Source organism: Hypanus sabinus, chromosome 9 (assembly GCF_030144855.1).
Source record: "Hypanus sabinus isolate sHypSab1 chromosome 9, sHypSab1.hap1, whole genome shotgun sequence".
In the NCBI taxonomy this organism is placed as follows: domain Eukaryota; kingdom Metazoa; phylum Chordata; class Chondrichthyes; order Myliobatiformes; family Dasyatidae; genus Hypanus; species Hypanus sabinus.
The window spans coordinates 37,837,051-37,855,328 of NC_082714.1; the positions used below are offsets into that span (position 1 = coordinate 37,837,051).

Consider the following 18,278-nt stretch of genomic DNA (forward strand, 5'->3'; position numbering starts at 1 on the left):
GGATCCAACTGCCAAGAAGACACTGCTGCAATGCTCCATTGAGAGCAATGGGCATGACAGGGCACTGAAGGCGTCATGGCTATCCACTGCAGCCAAGGAAGTCTCCAGTCCTGATGACTTTTTTGTACCATTGGGCCAAGATTTTTGAGGCCAAGAGAGAGGAACTGCCCCAGTGTAATGGCCTTTTTGTGATAAAACTCCCCACCCCCCCACATAGGTTTATTGCTGTGAGGCTCTTTACCCAATCACATAATTGCTGAGCTGCACAGACAAACATCATAGTCAGAAATGAGGAGCAGCCAGCATAAAACTGCCAGAGCTTTCCTTTTCTTTTCCCAATCAAACCTTTCATATTCTTTTTCAACCAAGTTTTCTGAATCTCACAATCTTTGTTTTTCACCCTTACTGGAATAGGCCAGCATTGAACTCTCTTTTAAAGTCCTTCTGCTTGTCAACTGCCCTTTTATTGGGAAACAACTACTCCCAATCTACTTTTGCCAGTTCTTCCCTCATGCTTAAAAATGAAATTAGTCTTCTCCCAATCCAATACCTTAGCTTAGGGACCAACATCTCCCTTTCTGTAACTACCTTGAGACATACAGAATTATGGTCACAATTTCTCATGTGTTCCTCCACTGCTACCTGCCCTGCTTTATTTTCTAAAATAAAGTTGAGTACTTTCCCATCACCAGTAGGACTGTCTATATGTTCTCTCAAAAAAAAATCTGGTGAGCATTAAAAAAAATTCTACTCCAACTAAGCCAGTTGAACTCAGACAGTTCCTCTAAATATAGGGGAATTGAAATCCTCTCTACTTTAACCATATTACTGTGGCTTGTCTTACAGCTCAGGTGGGAAATCCTCCATTTTACGAAGAATGGTGGTTCCTGATAGTGATGGCACTCTGCAGCCTCATTCTCATTCTTCTCATGGTGTTTGGACTAATCCTTCATGGACAGAACAAGAAGTACAAGAACAATAATGGTAAAAAAAAGACCTGCTTTATTATGTAGGCAGTTTTAATCATTTCAGTCTCAGATATTATTAAATATAAGAAATTCAAATTTGTATTATTAATGCCCTTTACCATGGCCTTCCTCCTCCCTCCCTCTTTCACAGACTCCAAAGCAGCAACATATCCAATTTCTACACTTAACTATTTGAGTTATTTGAGATACTCTTTCAGATTTTATCTCACATAGGTCTTCAACATGTACAAATGGAATTGGTATAATCTCCTCCCCTTTTTGCCGCATCCACTGAAATGTCCTTGAGATTCATCCTTGGCTCTCTTAACATTTCTCAGTTATGTGTTGGCTTTCAGCATCACTCTGTGGATTCACATAATCCTCCCATGTAAATGACAACGTTCATCTGTCCCTTTCTTCAAAATCACCTTTGTGTCCTTCTGTCATTGTGCTCTCTTAAATATTCAAAACCCCAAACTTTACCCATTTCAATCTAAACAGGAGTGGAGTTTTTGTTCGGTTTTCTTGAAAATAATTCGCTGTATTTGAACTCACTGAACATAAACACATCTTACTCAAACTTGATCTTAAAACTCTTATGCCAAAATCGCTATGAAATTTATCTATGCTTTACTTCACTCATACTCTCTAAAACCTTGATCACCTCCAAGTTTGATTTCTCTAATGTTTATCAGCTCATTCTTTAACAGACTACCATTCATCCAGAAGTCTTTCATCTACTTTTCATCCTATCTGCAGCATTCCTTACCAACCTCATTTTATTTCATTTCATATCATGTGGAAAAACCTTATTCTTGTACTCAAATATCTTTTTCTTTCTTTCTTTTTCAATCTTTTTATTATTATTATTATTATTAATATCAACAAAATAAAATTGATATATAGATAATGGGATTACAAACATACACATTACAACTGAACATGAAAGAATACATAAGCAATAGTTACAGTATAAATGAGTATTCCCAAATCATGGACGATACAATTTACAAATAAACAAGGCAAACCTAGGTGTATCATAATATATATTTAAAAAAAAGAGAAAAGAAAAGGAAAAAAAATTCATGCAAAAAAAAACTAATCTAATAACTAATAAGAAAAAAAAATGAAAAAAGAGAAAAAGAAAAAATGGAGAAAAAAAAGGCTGTTTATAATATCTCACAAAAATACAAAATCATCAGTGTCGTCAACTCCGATCCACTCAACATATATAAAATCGAAACTGAAAAAACAAATAGGCTTGGAACAGGGTCATATTACATCATGTGAAAATATTGAATAAATGGTCTCCATATCTTTTCAAATTTAATAGAAGTATCAAATACAACACTTCTAATTTTTTCTAAATTTAGACATAACATAGTTTGAGAAAACCAATGAAATACAGTAGGAGGATTAATTTCTTTCCAATTCAACAAAATAGATCTTCTAGCCATTAATGTAAGAAATGCAATCATTCGACAAGCAGAAGAGGATAAATGGATTGAGTCCATCATTGGTAAACCAAAAATTGCAGTAATAGGATGAGATTGTAAATCAATGTTCAATACCGTAGAAATAATATCAAAAATGTCTTTCCAATATTTTTTCAAAAGTGGACACGACCAGAACATATGAGTTAAAGACGCAATCACAGAATGATATCTGTCACAAATAGGATTTATATAGGAATAAAAATAAGCCAATTTATCCTTGGACATATGAGCCCTATGCACAACCTTAAACTGTATTAATGAATGTTTAGCACATATAGATGATGTATTAACTAATTGAAGAATTTTATCCCAATTCTCAATAGGGATAGTAAGGTTAAGTTCTCTTTCCCAATCATCTTTAATCTTATAGAAGGGCTCTGAACGTATCTTCATAATTATATTGTAAAGTTTTGATATTAGCCCTTTCTGAGAAGGATTTAGTTCAAGCAAGTTCTCCAAAATACCTGAAGACACAAAATTTGGAAAAGTAGGAAGTACAGTGTTTAAAAAATTCCTAATCTGTAAATATCTAAAAAAAAATGAAATCTAGGCAAATTATATTTATTAGATAATTGTTCAAAAGACATAAAACAATTATCCAAAAATAAAGCGGAAAATCGTAGTAATCCTTTAGTCTTCCAAGCTGAAAAAGCTTGGTCTATAATAGAAGGATAAAAAAAGCAATTGGATACAATAGGAATATTTAAAACAAACTGAGTCAACCCAAAAAATTTCTGAAATTGAAACCATATACGTAAAGTATGTTTAACTATCAGATTGTCAATTCGTTTCGGCAATTTAGAAAGAGCAAAGGGGAGAGAAGACCCTAAAATAGAACCCAATGAAAATCCTTGTACAGATTTAATTTCCAGGTTCACCCAATGAGGGCTAAAAGATATATCCCAATCCTTTAACCAACATATCAAATATCGGATATTAACTGCCCAATAATAAAATCTAAAATTAGGCAATGCCAATCCACCTTCCTTCCTTGCCTTCTGTAAATATATTTTACCTAATCTAGGATTTTTATTCTGCCATATATATGAGGAAATTTTTGAATCAACATTAGCAAAAAAAGATTTCGGAACAAAAATTGGTACCGCTTGAAATATATATAAAAACTTGGGTAAAATAACCATCTTAATAGCATTAATCCGACCTATCAGAGATAAAGATACTGGTGACCATTTAGTAAACAAACATTTAATCTGATCGATTAGGGGTAAAAAATGAACCTTAAATAGGTCCTTATAGTTTTTTGTGATTTCAATCCCTAAGTAAATAAAAGAGTCATTAACTAATTAAAAGGTAAATTTCCATAAATTGGAACCTGTCTATTTAAAGGAAACAATTCACTCTTATTAAGATTTAATTTATACCCAGAAAAATTACTAAATTGAGCCAACAATGATATAACTGCAGGAATGGATTTCTCAGGATCAGAAATAAATAATAATAAATCATCTGCATATAATGATAGCTTATGTATATCCATCCCGTGAGTAATGCCAAAAATGTTCTGTGATTCTCTGATAGCAATTGCCAAGAGTTCTAAAGCAATATCAAATAACAATGGACTAAGAGGACAGCCTTGTCTAGTACCCCGAAATAAACGAAAAAAGGGAAATCTTTGTTAGTAAGCACTGAGGCTACTGGAGTATGATATATCAGTTTAATCCAGGAAATGAATGTCAGACTAAAATTAAACTTCTCAAGCACAGTAAATAACTATGGCCATTCAACTCTATCAAATGCTTTCTCCGTATCTAGTGAAATGACACATTCTGAAGTGCTATGTGAAGGAGTATAAACAATATTCAATAATCTCCTAACATTGAAAAAAGAATAGTGATTTTTAATAAAACCAGTTTGATCTTCTGAAATAATTAGGGGTATTACCTTCTCCAGCCTGGATGCCAGTAACTTGGAAAACATCTTGGAATCTACATTCAATAAAGATATTGGTCTATAGGGTCTTTATCTTTCTTCAATATTAAAGAAATGGAAGCTCTATAAAAAGATTGTGGCAGATTACCCAATCTAATTGCTTCTTCAAAAACCCTGCATAACCAAGGAGAAAGAGTAGCGGAAAAACATTTTAAAAATTCTACTGTAAACCCATCTGGACCTGGTGCTTTCCCAGAACTCATAGAGGAAATAACCCCTTTAATTTCTGCATCCGTAATAGGAGTTTCTAATATTGAAAGATCATCTGATGATAATTTTGGAAAATTCAATTTCCCAAGAAAATCACACATGGTATTATATTCATGAGGGAATTCAGAATGATACAGGGAGGTATAAAAATCTTGAAATGATTTGTTTATCTCATCATGGTTAACTATCAGATACCCATTCTGTTGACGAATCTTAGTAAGTTGACGTTTAACCAAAGCATTCTTCAATTGACTAGCTAACAGTTTACCAGATTTATCACTATGTATATAAAAATCAGATCTGGTTTTCATTAATTGATTTTCAATCAAAGATGTAAGTAATAACTATGTTCCATTTGAAGTTCAACCCTTTGCTTGTAAAGCTCCTTACTAGGAGTAGTCAAATATTTCTTGTCAATCTCTTTAATTTTATCAACCAATAAAAGAGTTTCCTTCTTAATGCGTTTTCTCAGACCAACGGAGTAGGAGATAATCTGTCCACGTATATATGCTTTAAAAGTGTCCCAAAGTGTTACGCAAGAAATATCATCCGTGGAATTAGTTGAAAAGAAGAAATCGATCTGTTCCTTCATAAATTTAATAAAATCCAGATCTTGCAGTCAGGTAGAATCAAATCGCCATTGTCTAGCACTAGAAACTGTATCCGTAAATTTAATAGAAAGTTTTAATGGAGCATGGTCAGAGATGGCTATAATATCATAATTACAACCAATTACCGATGGAATAAAACAAGAGTCAATAAAAAAAAATCAATTCTCGAGTAGGAATGATAAACATGAGAAAAATGAAAACTCTTTGTCCTTAGAATGCCGAAATTTCCAAATATCAAAAATTCCATTATCAGTCAAAAAAGAGTTAATATAAGTGGCCAACTTATTAGGTAAAGTCTGAGTAGGTATAGATTTGTCCAACAAAGGATTTAACAACAATTAAAGTCACCACCCATTATTAACTTATATTCATTTAGATTAGGTAGAGAAGTAAATAAGGACTTAAAAAAATCAGGATAATCCACATTTGGAGCATAAACATTAACCATAGCAACCTTTTTGTTAAAAAGTAAGCCAGTAATTAATAAAAATCTACCATTCGGATCTGAAAAAATATCGTGCTGGTCAAATGCAATAGAGGAGTCAATAAAAATTCAAACTCCCTTTACTTTAGCATTCGAATTCGATTGGTACTGTTGACCCCCCAAAACCTAAAAAAGTGATAATTGTCCTCTTTCCTCACATGAGTTTCTTGTACAAAAATAATATGTGCATCAAGTCTTTGGAATACTTTGAAAATCTTTTTCCATTTAATCGGATGGTTTAAGCCATTAGTATTCCAAGAGACAAAATTAATGGTCTGAGCCATATTTCTGAAATCAACCCTTTGGTGTATAAAGGGTTAACCAAATTATGAACTCATGCACCCGGAAGAGCAACAAAAATAAGAGGCAGACCCGGAAGTGATGACATCGCGGACATTTTAGTAGTTTAAAATCAGCCCAAACTAAAAAAAAACTGATGTAAAGAACATAAGTTTTAGAAAAACACCCCCCACCCCCCACCCAAGAAGAGAAAAGATCTCCCCAGCCAGGAAAAGGCTGGGAAAAAGGAGAGATGAAACAAAATCTAACCCCATATCAGCAGAAGGCAACTCCATATATAAAGGATAAAAAAGATCCACCCAAACTCTAAAGAAATAATAATCACTATACTAAAATCAAACTTCTTAATATAATTGGTAGTAAAAAAACGAAGAAGAATATAATCACTAGTAACTTATAAATTGGGTTAAAACCCAAACAAACCAAAAAAAAAATTTAAACTGTGATAAGAAATGCATTATAGGAAGAAGACGAGAGAAAAAAAAAGGCGAAATAAAAAAAAGCCAAAAATATTTTAGAGAAGAAACCGCCATCTTAGTAAAAAAAGAATTCACCTTCGAAGGATTAATAAAAATGACCAAAGCTAAAGTACAGTGATTGAAGTAAGTAAAATAAAAAGGTTAGTACATCAAAAAAAAACTTTAACTAGAGTATAAAATATAGAGTAAACCTACACCAATAGCCAGAAACAAAATCTGGTTTCGGAAACAAAAACCATCTTGCAACGATCAAAATCATTCAATTATTAGAGATGAGAATCCGTAACAGTAGGGAAGTTCTCATTCAAAAAGCTTCTCGCTTCAGACGTAGAAAAGAAAACACGCCATGATGCATTGGGAGGCGAGATCCTGAGCTTCGCAGGGTATAAGAGCGCAGGTTTTAGATTTTTCTCATAACATTCAGACATCAGAGGTTTAAAAAGAAGCCTTGCCTTCATTACTTCTGGACTACAATCCTCCACTAATCGAAAATTGAATTCTTGAAATTTGACCATCCCTACACGCTGAGCCACAAACGAATAAGTTGCTCTTTAACATGCACATAATGAAATCGGACAATTACAACCAGTGGTTTAGCTGAAGCACTTGGTGAACGATGCATAATTCTGTGAGCGCGATCAAGTAACGGAGGACTGTCTGGGAATACAGAGGGGAACGCATCCTTTAAAAGTTGAGCAAGGTACTTCGAGGGGTCCCTTTGTTCAATACCTTCCGGGAGACCAAGTATGCATAAGTTCTGTCTTCTGGACCGATTCTCAAAGTCGACACTCTTGGCTTTAAGTGTTTCCACCTGTTTAATCATCGAAAGTAATTTCTGCTCCAATTTTTCAATTATCAAGTCTCGCTTCCGAGCGTCCTCTTGCAAAGTTGCGATTAGAACTTGCTGCTGGTTAACTACTGAATCCGTCTTATCCATATAATCTTGAAAAACCTTTATACCTTGTTTGAAAATTTGTCATTGTTCTTCAAATTTTTCATTTAAAACCAATAATATTTCATAAGTCAATTCAGTGCGCTTAGGATCGGTCTTTTTCTTCTTCCCGTTCCCGTTAGGATCTTTCCCAGGTTCTCGCCCTTTAGATCTAAGAGCCATTTCTGTATTCATTTCTTCAAAATTCACAATAAACTCTTAAAGATGAGTCCAAGAAAGTAGCAAGAATCTTTTGGTGTAGGTAAAAGTAAGTTAAATAAGGGTGATCATAAGTTTAAAAAAGTAAAGGTTATGGAGCGAATCTGAAACAATGCTCACTCCATGAGCGTCTCCTGCTGACCTCCAAATACCTTTTTATTTCCATTTTTTGCTGACTAATCTCAAGCTCCACACCCAACTGCATACTCTGCTAACTGGTCTTTAGTCTCTGATGCAAACTACACTTGCTCCATGAGCATCTTCGTTTATTCAAAAGCCGTCATTTCACTGAGCTTAGAGCTGTCTCTTTTATTTTCCTGGTCCTTGGTTGTGCCACTGAAGCACTCTAAATCTGCATAATGTTGGACATTATCTTTGCTAACATATATAAAAAAATTATCTACCATATTTCTCATCTTCTGATGTTTGAACTCTACAAATTATAGCACTGAGTCAATCTGTAGGTCAAGATCACTGGGGCCTCACAGACAATAGAGAGGGTCGAGGAATTGCAGTTTCTTCTGAATAATGTCAATTTTCAATTGTGTAACTGAAAGTAATAGAAGTATGTGATTGAATTCAGACAAGTGAATTGTAAAACTTATATAATGACCCTGTCATTCACTTTAATCAAATCCCAGTAGTGGTTAAAATCTTTTGTACAATAAGACTACTTTTCCTTAATAGCTTAAAATAAAAGCAATTTCTTTATTCCCTTATTCTTCAAATCTGTCTTTACTTGAATTATGTTCTTGTTTTCAGTAATGCTATAATATTGCACAAAGTTTCAAGTTTTCTTGATCTGCAAAAGGAACCAAGGTCCATTTTTTCTGCTTATGAAAAAGGTCGAAAGTAAATCTCACCCTCAGCTGTGTATCCCAACAGCAAACACCTCTAGTCTTATGACAGCTATCTTATGCTTTAGGTAAAAATTGTTCGAATGTGGAAGAAACTCTCACCTTGGATAATGGAGGGTTTACTGCCTTGGAGCTAAATAGCAGACATTTGACTGTCAAGAGCAATTTCTGTAAGAAAAATGGCACCAGGTAAGGACGTGCACCTGATCACAGCTGGACTCAGTTTATGTTTATCACAGCAGTCACAATTCAGCTTCTGCACTGAGCATTTCTCCCTGCTGGCAAAATGTAAGGTTTAGAAAGAACAAGCATGAGCCTTTTGTAACATCTAAGCATTTAGCTTAACTTCAATGTTAAGACACTTCTATCAAAACAAATATAAAAGCCTGTAGATGTTGGAAATCTGAAATAAGTACAACAGCTCTTAACAATATTTCATTGTCCTGAAACATCAGCTCTTCCTCTGTCTGTGCCATTTTCCTTCTGTGTTTATTCTGAGGCACATTTGCATCTGTGTCCGGAGCACGCTGGACTTTTTTTTCTTGTATCAGAACCGAAACCTCTGAGATAAGCTCCTCTTGCAGATGTCTCCCTGCTTCTGTCCACAATCCGGTCAGTATTTGCATGTATACTGCCCCTTTCATACTGCTCCTGGGCCTTACAACAACCTTCACAGAAAACATGACCTTCCTTGATTTTCTTGGGTATGTCATTGTTATCTCAGATAAATGGTGTATCATTTTGACACTGCAAGTATCATTCACAAATAGTTTATTTGCTAAAATTAAACTTTATTTGTAGTAACTACCTCAGTATCAGCAATATATTGGGCTTTAAACCTGAAGTTATATTTTACATTTTTTTCTTATTTTGTTAATACCTTGATAATCTTCTAAAAGTTTATTTAACACTAGATCTGGAGTATTGCTTACAGTCCTGGCCATTCTAAGGACGATGTGGAGTCTTTGGAGAGGGTGCTGAAGGAGGTTTACCAGGATGCTGCCTGGATTAAAGGACATGTACTATAACAAAGGGTTAGACAAACTTGGGTTGTTTTCTCTGGAGCAGTGGAGGCTGATGGGTGATATGACGAGGGTTTTGTAAGGAATAGATATAGAGTAGACAGACTGTGTCTTTTTCCCAGGGTTGAAATGTCTAATATTAGAGGGTATGCATTTAAGGTGAGAGGGATCATTTTAAAGGACACGTGAGTGGCAAGTTTTTTTTATACAAAGTGATGGGTGCCTGCAATGCGTCGCTTGGGGTGGTAGTAGAAGCAGATACACGAGGGACATTTAAGAGACATTTAGATAGGCAAATGAATATGAGCAAAATGGAGACTTTGTGGGCATTAGGGATGATTTTTGTTGGCCCTTTGAATGCTAATTTATTTGGTTTGGCACATCTTTGTGGGCTTTTCTGTGTTCTAACTGCTGACTGCTGGAAGTGCAAACAATCATAATTTGTCTTCTTACAAGGTTTCCACCAAGGCCAAGCCCAGGAGGGTTACGCTATTCCGATGAGGATTTATGTAACAACTACAATGGGATAATGCTGACAGAGAGTACCACTTTAACAGAGAAGCCTACTGAAATGTCAGGGTCAGAGGTAAATTGACAACTCTTCTGTTTCATCCTATCCCCACTGGATCTTATATACCACTGTACAACCATGGAAGTGACAACGCTCTCAACTCTGGACTTGCTTGAACCCAAATGTTTCTATTTATGTGTGCTGAAAGGCCACTAACTTTAGATGTTGTAGGGAGAGAGAGGATATATTATCCCTTTCACAGCTTAAAAGCTTGCCTAAGTTCATCCTGTCACTGGTATTTACTGCTGCTTTGGATTAAACGCTTTTGAGCCCTGTAGATCTTCAAGTACACATCTAGATACGTACTTAATAAGGTGAAGGTGTCTGCCTCTACTGCCCTTGCAGTGAGCTCTGTTGCCTCCAGGGATTCCTTGTTTCCACTCAAATCCTTCTGTATGTTTTAAATCTATACCTCCCAGAAAGAAATCCCCTACTCTTTACCCTTTCTACACCCATAATCTTATACACCTCAAAATAAATATCCCCCCATTCCTCTGTTCCCGAGGAAACCAGCCCAGTCTAACCAATTTGACCTCATTGCTGATTTGATTCTCATAAATGTCCATTGGTTTCTAAGAGAAAACTGGTTATATTAAAAAAAAAGGAATATTTGCACCAATTGAACTTATGAACCACTAGGATTGGGCAATAAGTACTGGCCTCACCGTCTCTGACTTTTTCCTAAGAACATATGTATATTGGTGTTGCTACCAGTTTGGATTCAATCAAATCACCTTCAAAAGAGTGTTATCAGAAGCAGGAATAAGTTATGTGTCCCCTCCCTGTTTCAACCATGCTCAACTTTAACAGGTGTATTTCCATAACATGATTCCATTCAAAGAAAAAAAAAGTGTGATTTCCTCATCTATGCATATCACAGTCAGTACGTAAAGTTTGGCTGACAATTTTCCAAATCCATAATTGTTAGGGATAGTTTTATTGAGCGGTATTTTCAAATCTTTGGTGTATGTATATTCATGCCAAGACACAAAGTACTGCTTGCCACATCAGATGTACTGGAAAGAACATTTTAAAGGCTCTCACAAATTCTCTCCGGCTAATTTTCCTTATTAAGCTACACCCAATTGATTTGAAGCATTACATATTAAAAATAGAAATGTACTTCATTGAATCATTCTGAAACGTGCAGTAGAATAGGTCACAGCTCATGTACTTCCCACATGGAGAAAATACATAGAAAGGCTAACTGTAAAACAGTAGTTTAGTGTTGAAATTGTTAAAAAATGTGTTGGTTATTTTCTTTTTGGGGGTATTGCAGAAAATCAGCAGTTCCAGACATCTTGTATTCGAGCCACTTCTTCAGCTGCAGTCCAGTAAAAATCTGAAACTAAGTCGGTAGAGATGTTCTGTTGCTTGTTAAAGGTATAAGAAAGTTCCTAACTCTGTTTCAGGGACGATTCCATCTCCAGAGATAAACCAAAGCAAAGTGTTTCCATTTGCTAACCAGAGGATGTGACCAAAATATAGTAAGGGTTCTCAGCCACCGAAGATAATTGAGGCAATAAGGAGCAATGAATTGTTCTATAAATCTTGCACATAGAAAACAAGATCTTTATGTTAAGGTAGAAGAGTCCCAAAATTATAATAAAATATTCTCTTAATCAGTTTGCTCTGAGGTTAGAGAGGCCTGTATATTGTCACAGTATATTAAATGAACCTGGACAATAGAAAATAAGTATGTTTTAAAAAAAAGCTGGGAGGAAAGCTTGAAAATGTTATTCTTTTCTAGGCAACGGACAGTGAATATGAAGGTGAATTACCAAAAAGCACACACTCATTTGTGAACCACTATATGAGTGATCCCACCTACTACAACTCATGGAAGAGGCAGCCAAGGGGGCTTCCTCGAGCTTCAGCTTACACTTATGAAGAATGCACAGACGGCGAGCAGGAGCCGTACTATCCAACAGTGATCACAACGCAGAGTTCAGGCGGTGCGTACGTGCCCACAGGTCAGCCTGCTTCTGGCTCAAGGACTCCTGTGACTGGATTCTCTTCCTTTGTGTGATATTTCATTCTGAACAGCATAAGACAATTTCTCCACTGATGGACCACCGTGCCAGCTGAAATGACTCATAGTTACAGATGAGAGAAAACTGTCTAATGGAACTTGTCATCTCCAAAGCTGCCTAAAAAGTGCCTTTTACATGTTGGTAATTTCATTATACCGATATAGCAGTGGTGTAGTGACGTTCAGTAAAGTTGGTGTCCCATTCATTTGAATGTGACATTCACTGGTTTCTTTTGATAGTATTTTGTTTTAAAAATATGCTCCTGCATCATGTCTTTGTGTTCCCCCCATCTTGGAAGCGTTAAAATTTGTTTCAAAACATATGTTTTAAGCTTGGTGTGAAACTAGCCCAGACAAACTAAAGTTAAGGCTCCTTTGGCCAAGGGACAAAGAACAGCGTGAGGCTGTCCGGGAGTCCACTAAAAGGCAGAAATTGAGCAGAGTCACTTCCTGCTGTGGTAAAATACGGGAGTTGCTGATGTCACCACTGCATGAAAGGGCATGTTTCAGGCAGCTTTTATCATTGCCTTCTAATTTCATCACAGCTTCAGTACTGGGTTCCTCAACTGTGAAAACAAGTCAGGCCTACAGGAACATCACCACCAGCTGAAAAAGGGGCAAAAGTCTTCATGATTTTCAAACTTAGAAAACAGCATCTGAAGATGCTCCCCCAATTATTTAGAAAGTATAAGTAGTAATGAAGAGATTGGCTGTTCAAGGTTTCATATAAAGTTTCAGAAATGGAAAACACAAAAATTAGCAGCCATCAATCCAGTTTGAATTCTGGGAAGTTGAGAGGTTACAAGCTCTTAAAGTGAGTTTCCTTAATAATTGCACTTAATTCAGCTCCATTTATATTCTCAGGATAAAAAGAGCTTAATGACCTGTAGATGTTGCCCATTTAACCATTTATCTGTGTACTTGCCAACACTAACCATCTTTTGCCTTTTATTTTATTGTATGATTTTTTTTTCAGTTTGTTTACTTGAGTACTGTCTATGTATCACAGCTGTACATGGGATCTAAAGGCATCGTGGTTAGTTTGCTAGACCAGCAGCTGACATTCTGCACTATTGATCCAAAGGCACAAGTTGAATCTCTCAATAGCAGATGGAGAATTTAAATTCAAGTAATTAAGTAAATGTGAAATAAAAATAAAACCTGTCTAATGGTAAGCATGAAACTACTGGATAGCCTCAGTACCTGAAATCATTCTTCCACTTCAGATGGATTTGGAGCATCTGCAGAATAGACAACAACCCACAGTACTCATGCTTAAGAAGCGAAGAGAGTAGAAGAAATAGCTACAAAGGGGAATGGTGATGAAGGAAAAGAAATGGAAAATTGATAGCCACATTTAAATTCTGTGTACAAATACCAGTTAAAACTTCACTCAATTGTTTTTGAACAAGTAAAAACAGTAAATGCTGGACACACCCAGCACATGAGGCAGCACCAGTAGAGAGTGAAATTGTTGATGTTTCAGGTCTGGAACCATTTGCAGAACTTCGCTCTTTCTCTAAAATGAAATAAATATTCTGAATTTACTGTAATTTTAAAATTTGACAGAGTGTCCCAGCACTGAAACATTATCTTTTTTCCTTTTTCCACACCCACAGGAGCTGCCTGACCTGCTAAGTATTTCCAGCATTTTCTGTTTGCTTGTCCTCGAGAAAGTTTCTCGAGTCATCTTCCAATCCCTAACAGCCAATAGTTACAAACTTAACTGACGTTTTCCATTTAGAGGAAAGGTAGATTTGCTACTTCTGTCTTCTTCCCATCACCTGCCAATGTAATTTTCAGAGATCAGCAAGACAAACAGGTGCCTTGATTTCCCAATTTATGCCACATTGTTCTGACTGTTAATGAGTTGAGCATCAGTAACAGACCCAAATATAACAAGAACTGAAAGTGGGTTGCTCTTTTTGTTATTAATATGTATCTGGCAATGTAGCAGCCTGACTGTGGGACCTCAATCACATCACGTCCATGACGATCCTCTCAGCGATACTGTAAATCTGGTAAAGGCAATGCTGTGGTGTCCTTTCTGCGGCTACTTTTAATGTGCAGGTTAAAACCTTGCATTGATAGGCTCTAACTTGAGGTGATTTTGCTTGAAAGCAAAACAGGTTGTCTTTCTAACTGTCAGAAGTAGAAAGCAGGGTTTATTACAGTCCCGATCAGAATAGACAGAGGGGCATTCTTAATACATTCTAAAAATAGGAAAATACAGGGCTCCTAAAACAATGGGGTAAATATCTCTGCTTTGGTAGTACTTGGAATCCTCCTCCTGCCTTGATCTTGAAGCCCAGTTTTCTGTCCATCATTACTCAGAGCCTATAAGCATTATGCAACTATTGGAATACCTTTCCTTTCACAGGGAATTGATATTTCTGAGATTGTTAATACTGTACCACCAGCAATTTTGTGTGCATTAAATTGAACTCTGAGTGTTAATGCCTGAGCCTTAACAGGGATCTGTAGTCATGTCAGAAAACCCTTTAGTTTGCTTTAGTTTTCCACACAATGATGAATTAACATTGATCACTGTTGCTACCTACCTCAGTAAACCGATATTCAGTGTTTAACTAAGTTAGATTAGAACTGAATAAATTCAAATGATTTCATTTACCGCTTATCTGTAATGTGACCCAGCATCCTTTGTGAACATCTCGAATGAGAGAAACATATGCCTCTATTTCAGGAGTGTTGTAGATTTTTCTTAGTTTGCTATGTAATTCTACATACTTAATACCCAAATTTTTTGAAATACACTGGACATATTCTTGAATTATTTGGAAGATTTACATTTGGGAACCACTTCCAGTATAGGATTCCCCGGTTGCTTTTGTGGAGATTGTGTTGGTGCTATTTCTCCAGTGTGTTGAGATGCCAGCTGAAGGTCTTTGAACTTATAGGAGAGTCGAGTCACTGATGCCTGTAGTCTGTATATTTTTGCATTGGATTTGAGGTTTACTTAATGAATTAACAAATTACAGCATTGATGGAAAGTGAGCCAAGACTGTGCTTTACCAGCTGGCAAAACCATTCAAGGGTTTTTCTGCTAGGAGCGCAGAGCCTCAATGGTTAGCATAGAGCTGGTTTCCAGTACAGGCTTGATGCAGGAACCACATTAGAAGAAACCAATGGAACAGGGGTAGGTGAAGCTGTTCACCGCGCATCGAAAGGTCTGGGCACAAACCATGCTCCTTGAAAACGGTCTGTTAACATTTCATAAAAGAAATAGTATTGCCTACTATAGATTGATTTCTGCAGTGTATATCATATCAAAGTACATCATATATTTTTGATTCATTTTTTGTTAAATTATAATTAAACATACTTAACATCTGTTAAGATTCATTTACAAATCCTAGATATCACCTCTTCAAATAAGTAATGTGCTAACCTGACCTTAATATGTAGGATTAATTTCTTGGCATCATATTCTGGCTTTCTATCCAAACTGAATGAGCTAAATTGTCCCTTGTCTTTGATTATGCATCAAAAGAAAGGAAAGCACTTAAAATATTAAAATTACTGTTAACAATATTGCTAAATTGTACAATTGTTTAGTAAAATTAGCTGTGGAGACTGTTTTCCTGGTGATGAAATAGAGCACTTTTAATGAAGGAAAAGCTTAATGACATTTGGAAAGAATGTTAGCTTAGTTCCATGACCATCATTAAGCTTAACACATTTGAACTTGAATCTGTGGGTAACCACTAGAATTTGTTGTTATGAATTATTTAATTTAATCTAGAAAATTTTAATGTATTTTGAGCTTTGTTAGGAGCACTTTTAGTTGATCAGTGAGTCTTGGGAGTACTTTGTTCAGCCCAATATATTGCAATATTATATTAAAGCTAAATACAGTCATTAAAGTGCATTTACATCACAGTTTAAGATATCAATAATTACACATTCATAATATTAATAGCAAGCTATATTTATTATAGCATTACTTTGTTATATATTAATCAGTTTTAAAAGTTTATTAATTTAAAAACTTTTGTAACCACTTTATGATTTGCAGTACCTTTTCTACTAGCAATGGCATTCTTTGCCCTTCAAATCTATTTCTTCAATTTAAGCTAAAATAAGAAAATCAATTTATTTTAAAAATAATTTCACAAACTTTTGTTATTTCCAAGTGAGTACATGAGTATTGCTTACTCTTTTAAATGAGGCATCGAATGGGGATTTTTTTTTAAAGTATCTCTCTCTCTCTCTCACTTAAAAATGCTTTATTCATGTTAGTAAGAAACTCACTGTATTGGTTTGTGAGCTTTCAGCTTTTCTACAATGCACCAAGAAGGCATGCTTCTCATTGAAATCTAGTGTAAATCAAAACAATCCCAGGGCCCCTCTAATACTGAGGTTACAGAATTCCTTCAAGGTTTAAGCTGCCTGAAAGTCTGCTTAACTCTTTAGTTGTCATGCAAACATTACAAATGGTGGCTTGAATATTGCTTAATACTATAAAAAGAAGCAACAGCATCTGACGAAAACATGCTGCATGTGATGGTGCTCCTCATCATACTGCAAACAGTACATCACTTTCTTTTCGAGAAATACAACAGTTTCAGTTGACTGGTGGATGACTGCAGGTATCTGAATACTGGTTCTTTAGTTTGATGAGAGGTGTATTGAAGAATTGGTCTACAGGAAAAGATCTATTCAGATTATACTGCTGTGGAAGATCATATGATACATGGAGGATGCTATTGATTTAGTTTACATAGCGACTTAACCTCCTGTCTAGCATTTCAAAGCCACTGTCAACATGCCACACTTTAAATGCATCCTCAAGCCATACGAATATAATCAAAATTTCTGCATTGGCAATTTTTTGAAGAGGTTTTGTTTGTACTTTGTAAGGGACATGACTGGTACATTTTTGGTAACAATATGAATGTGTATTTTTACGATACTTTTTTTGTACCGCTGAATTTGTACCCACTTGTGAAATCCTAATAAAGTACGAAATAAATTGAAGCAGATGAAAGGTTGAGATCTATTCTCAGCAAAATGCAGTAAATGACAGATCTAATGTCATGTTTCTTGGCACATTATTATACCCAGTATTTCCATTTAGCATTTGGCTTCAGTTGTTTCTACAGTGGAACATTCTTCAGTTAACTTCTAAGCCAAAACAACACTGTGTAACTTCTAGTTAAATTAATTCTCCTGTGTTGTTTCCTGTAAGGAAAAAAATGTTGTAGATTCTATTTTTTTGCCACAACATATACATGGTTCACTCTGTCTTTTGTAAATATTATGTTGTAGAGAAAGTTTAAAATATGCCAGACATATTTTGGTTAAAGGGTTTGTACTGGTCATTATTTTAATGAAATCACTGTGTAAGTTGGATGAAACTCTCCAATTCTAAGCTTTATTAAAGCTGCTTGTTTGCTTAATCATTCTGTCTTCACAAAGTGTGTTAATTAAAAGTGTTCACAATTTGATTAACAGCTTCGAATGCCCTGTTGCACAGTGAACTTGTTAGAGTGGCATGGGAATAAGGAAAGGAACAATTTACTGATTTATTTATTCATATTTAGCAATACAGCATGGAGTTGGCCCTTCTGGCCACACCGCCCCAGCAACCCCATACTAACCCAATTAACCCTAACCTAACCATGGGCCATTTAACCTACCCAGTACATCTTTGGGCTGTGGGAGGATACTGAGGAGCCCAGGGAAAACCCATGCATTCCATGGGGCAGGCATACAGGCTCCTTACTGAGTGGTGCCAGATTTGAACTCCAAACTTTGGAACGCCCTGAACTGTAATAGTGTCACACTACGCTATTGTGACGCCCAGAGCTATCTTAAAACGTTCATTAGAAAAATGGAATTTGCCATGAACATAGAACATAGAAATCTACAACACTTTACAGGCCCTTTAGCCCACAATGTTGTGCCAACCATGTAACCTGCTCTAGAAACTCTCTAGATTTCCCTAGCGCATAGCCCTCTATTTTTCTAAGCTCCATGTACCTATCTAAGAGTCTCTTAAAAGACCCTATTATATCTGTCTCTACCACCACTGCCAGCAGTGCATTCCACACACCCACCACTCTCTGCGTGAAAAACTTACCCCTGACATCCCCTCTGTACCTATTTCCAAGCACCTCAAAACTAT

General features: G+C 35.9%; 1 protein-coding gene across 2 annotated transcripts in view; it reads left to right on the forward strand.

The window, feature by feature from the left end:
* The window catches only part of sdk1a (sidekick cell adhesion molecule 1a), a 781,818-nt gene extending 764,265 nt beyond the window's left edge, over positions 1 to 17,553 (forward strand). For both annotated transcript variants that reach the window (XM_059979483.1, XM_059979484.1), the window contains exons 42-45: positions 847 to 984; positions 8,574 to 8,694; positions 9,984 to 10,113; positions 11,849 to 17,553. In XM_059979483.1, the coding sequence (XP_059835466.1) occupies positions 847 to 984; positions 8,574 to 8,694; positions 9,984 to 10,113; positions 11,849 to 12,127 (668 nt within the window). In that variant the 3' untranslated portion in view covers positions 12,128 to 17,553. The remainder of the gene's footprint in view (positions 1 to 846; positions 985 to 8,573; positions 8,695 to 9,983; positions 10,114 to 11,848) is intronic.
* Positions 17,554 to 18,278: the final 725 nt, after the last annotated feature.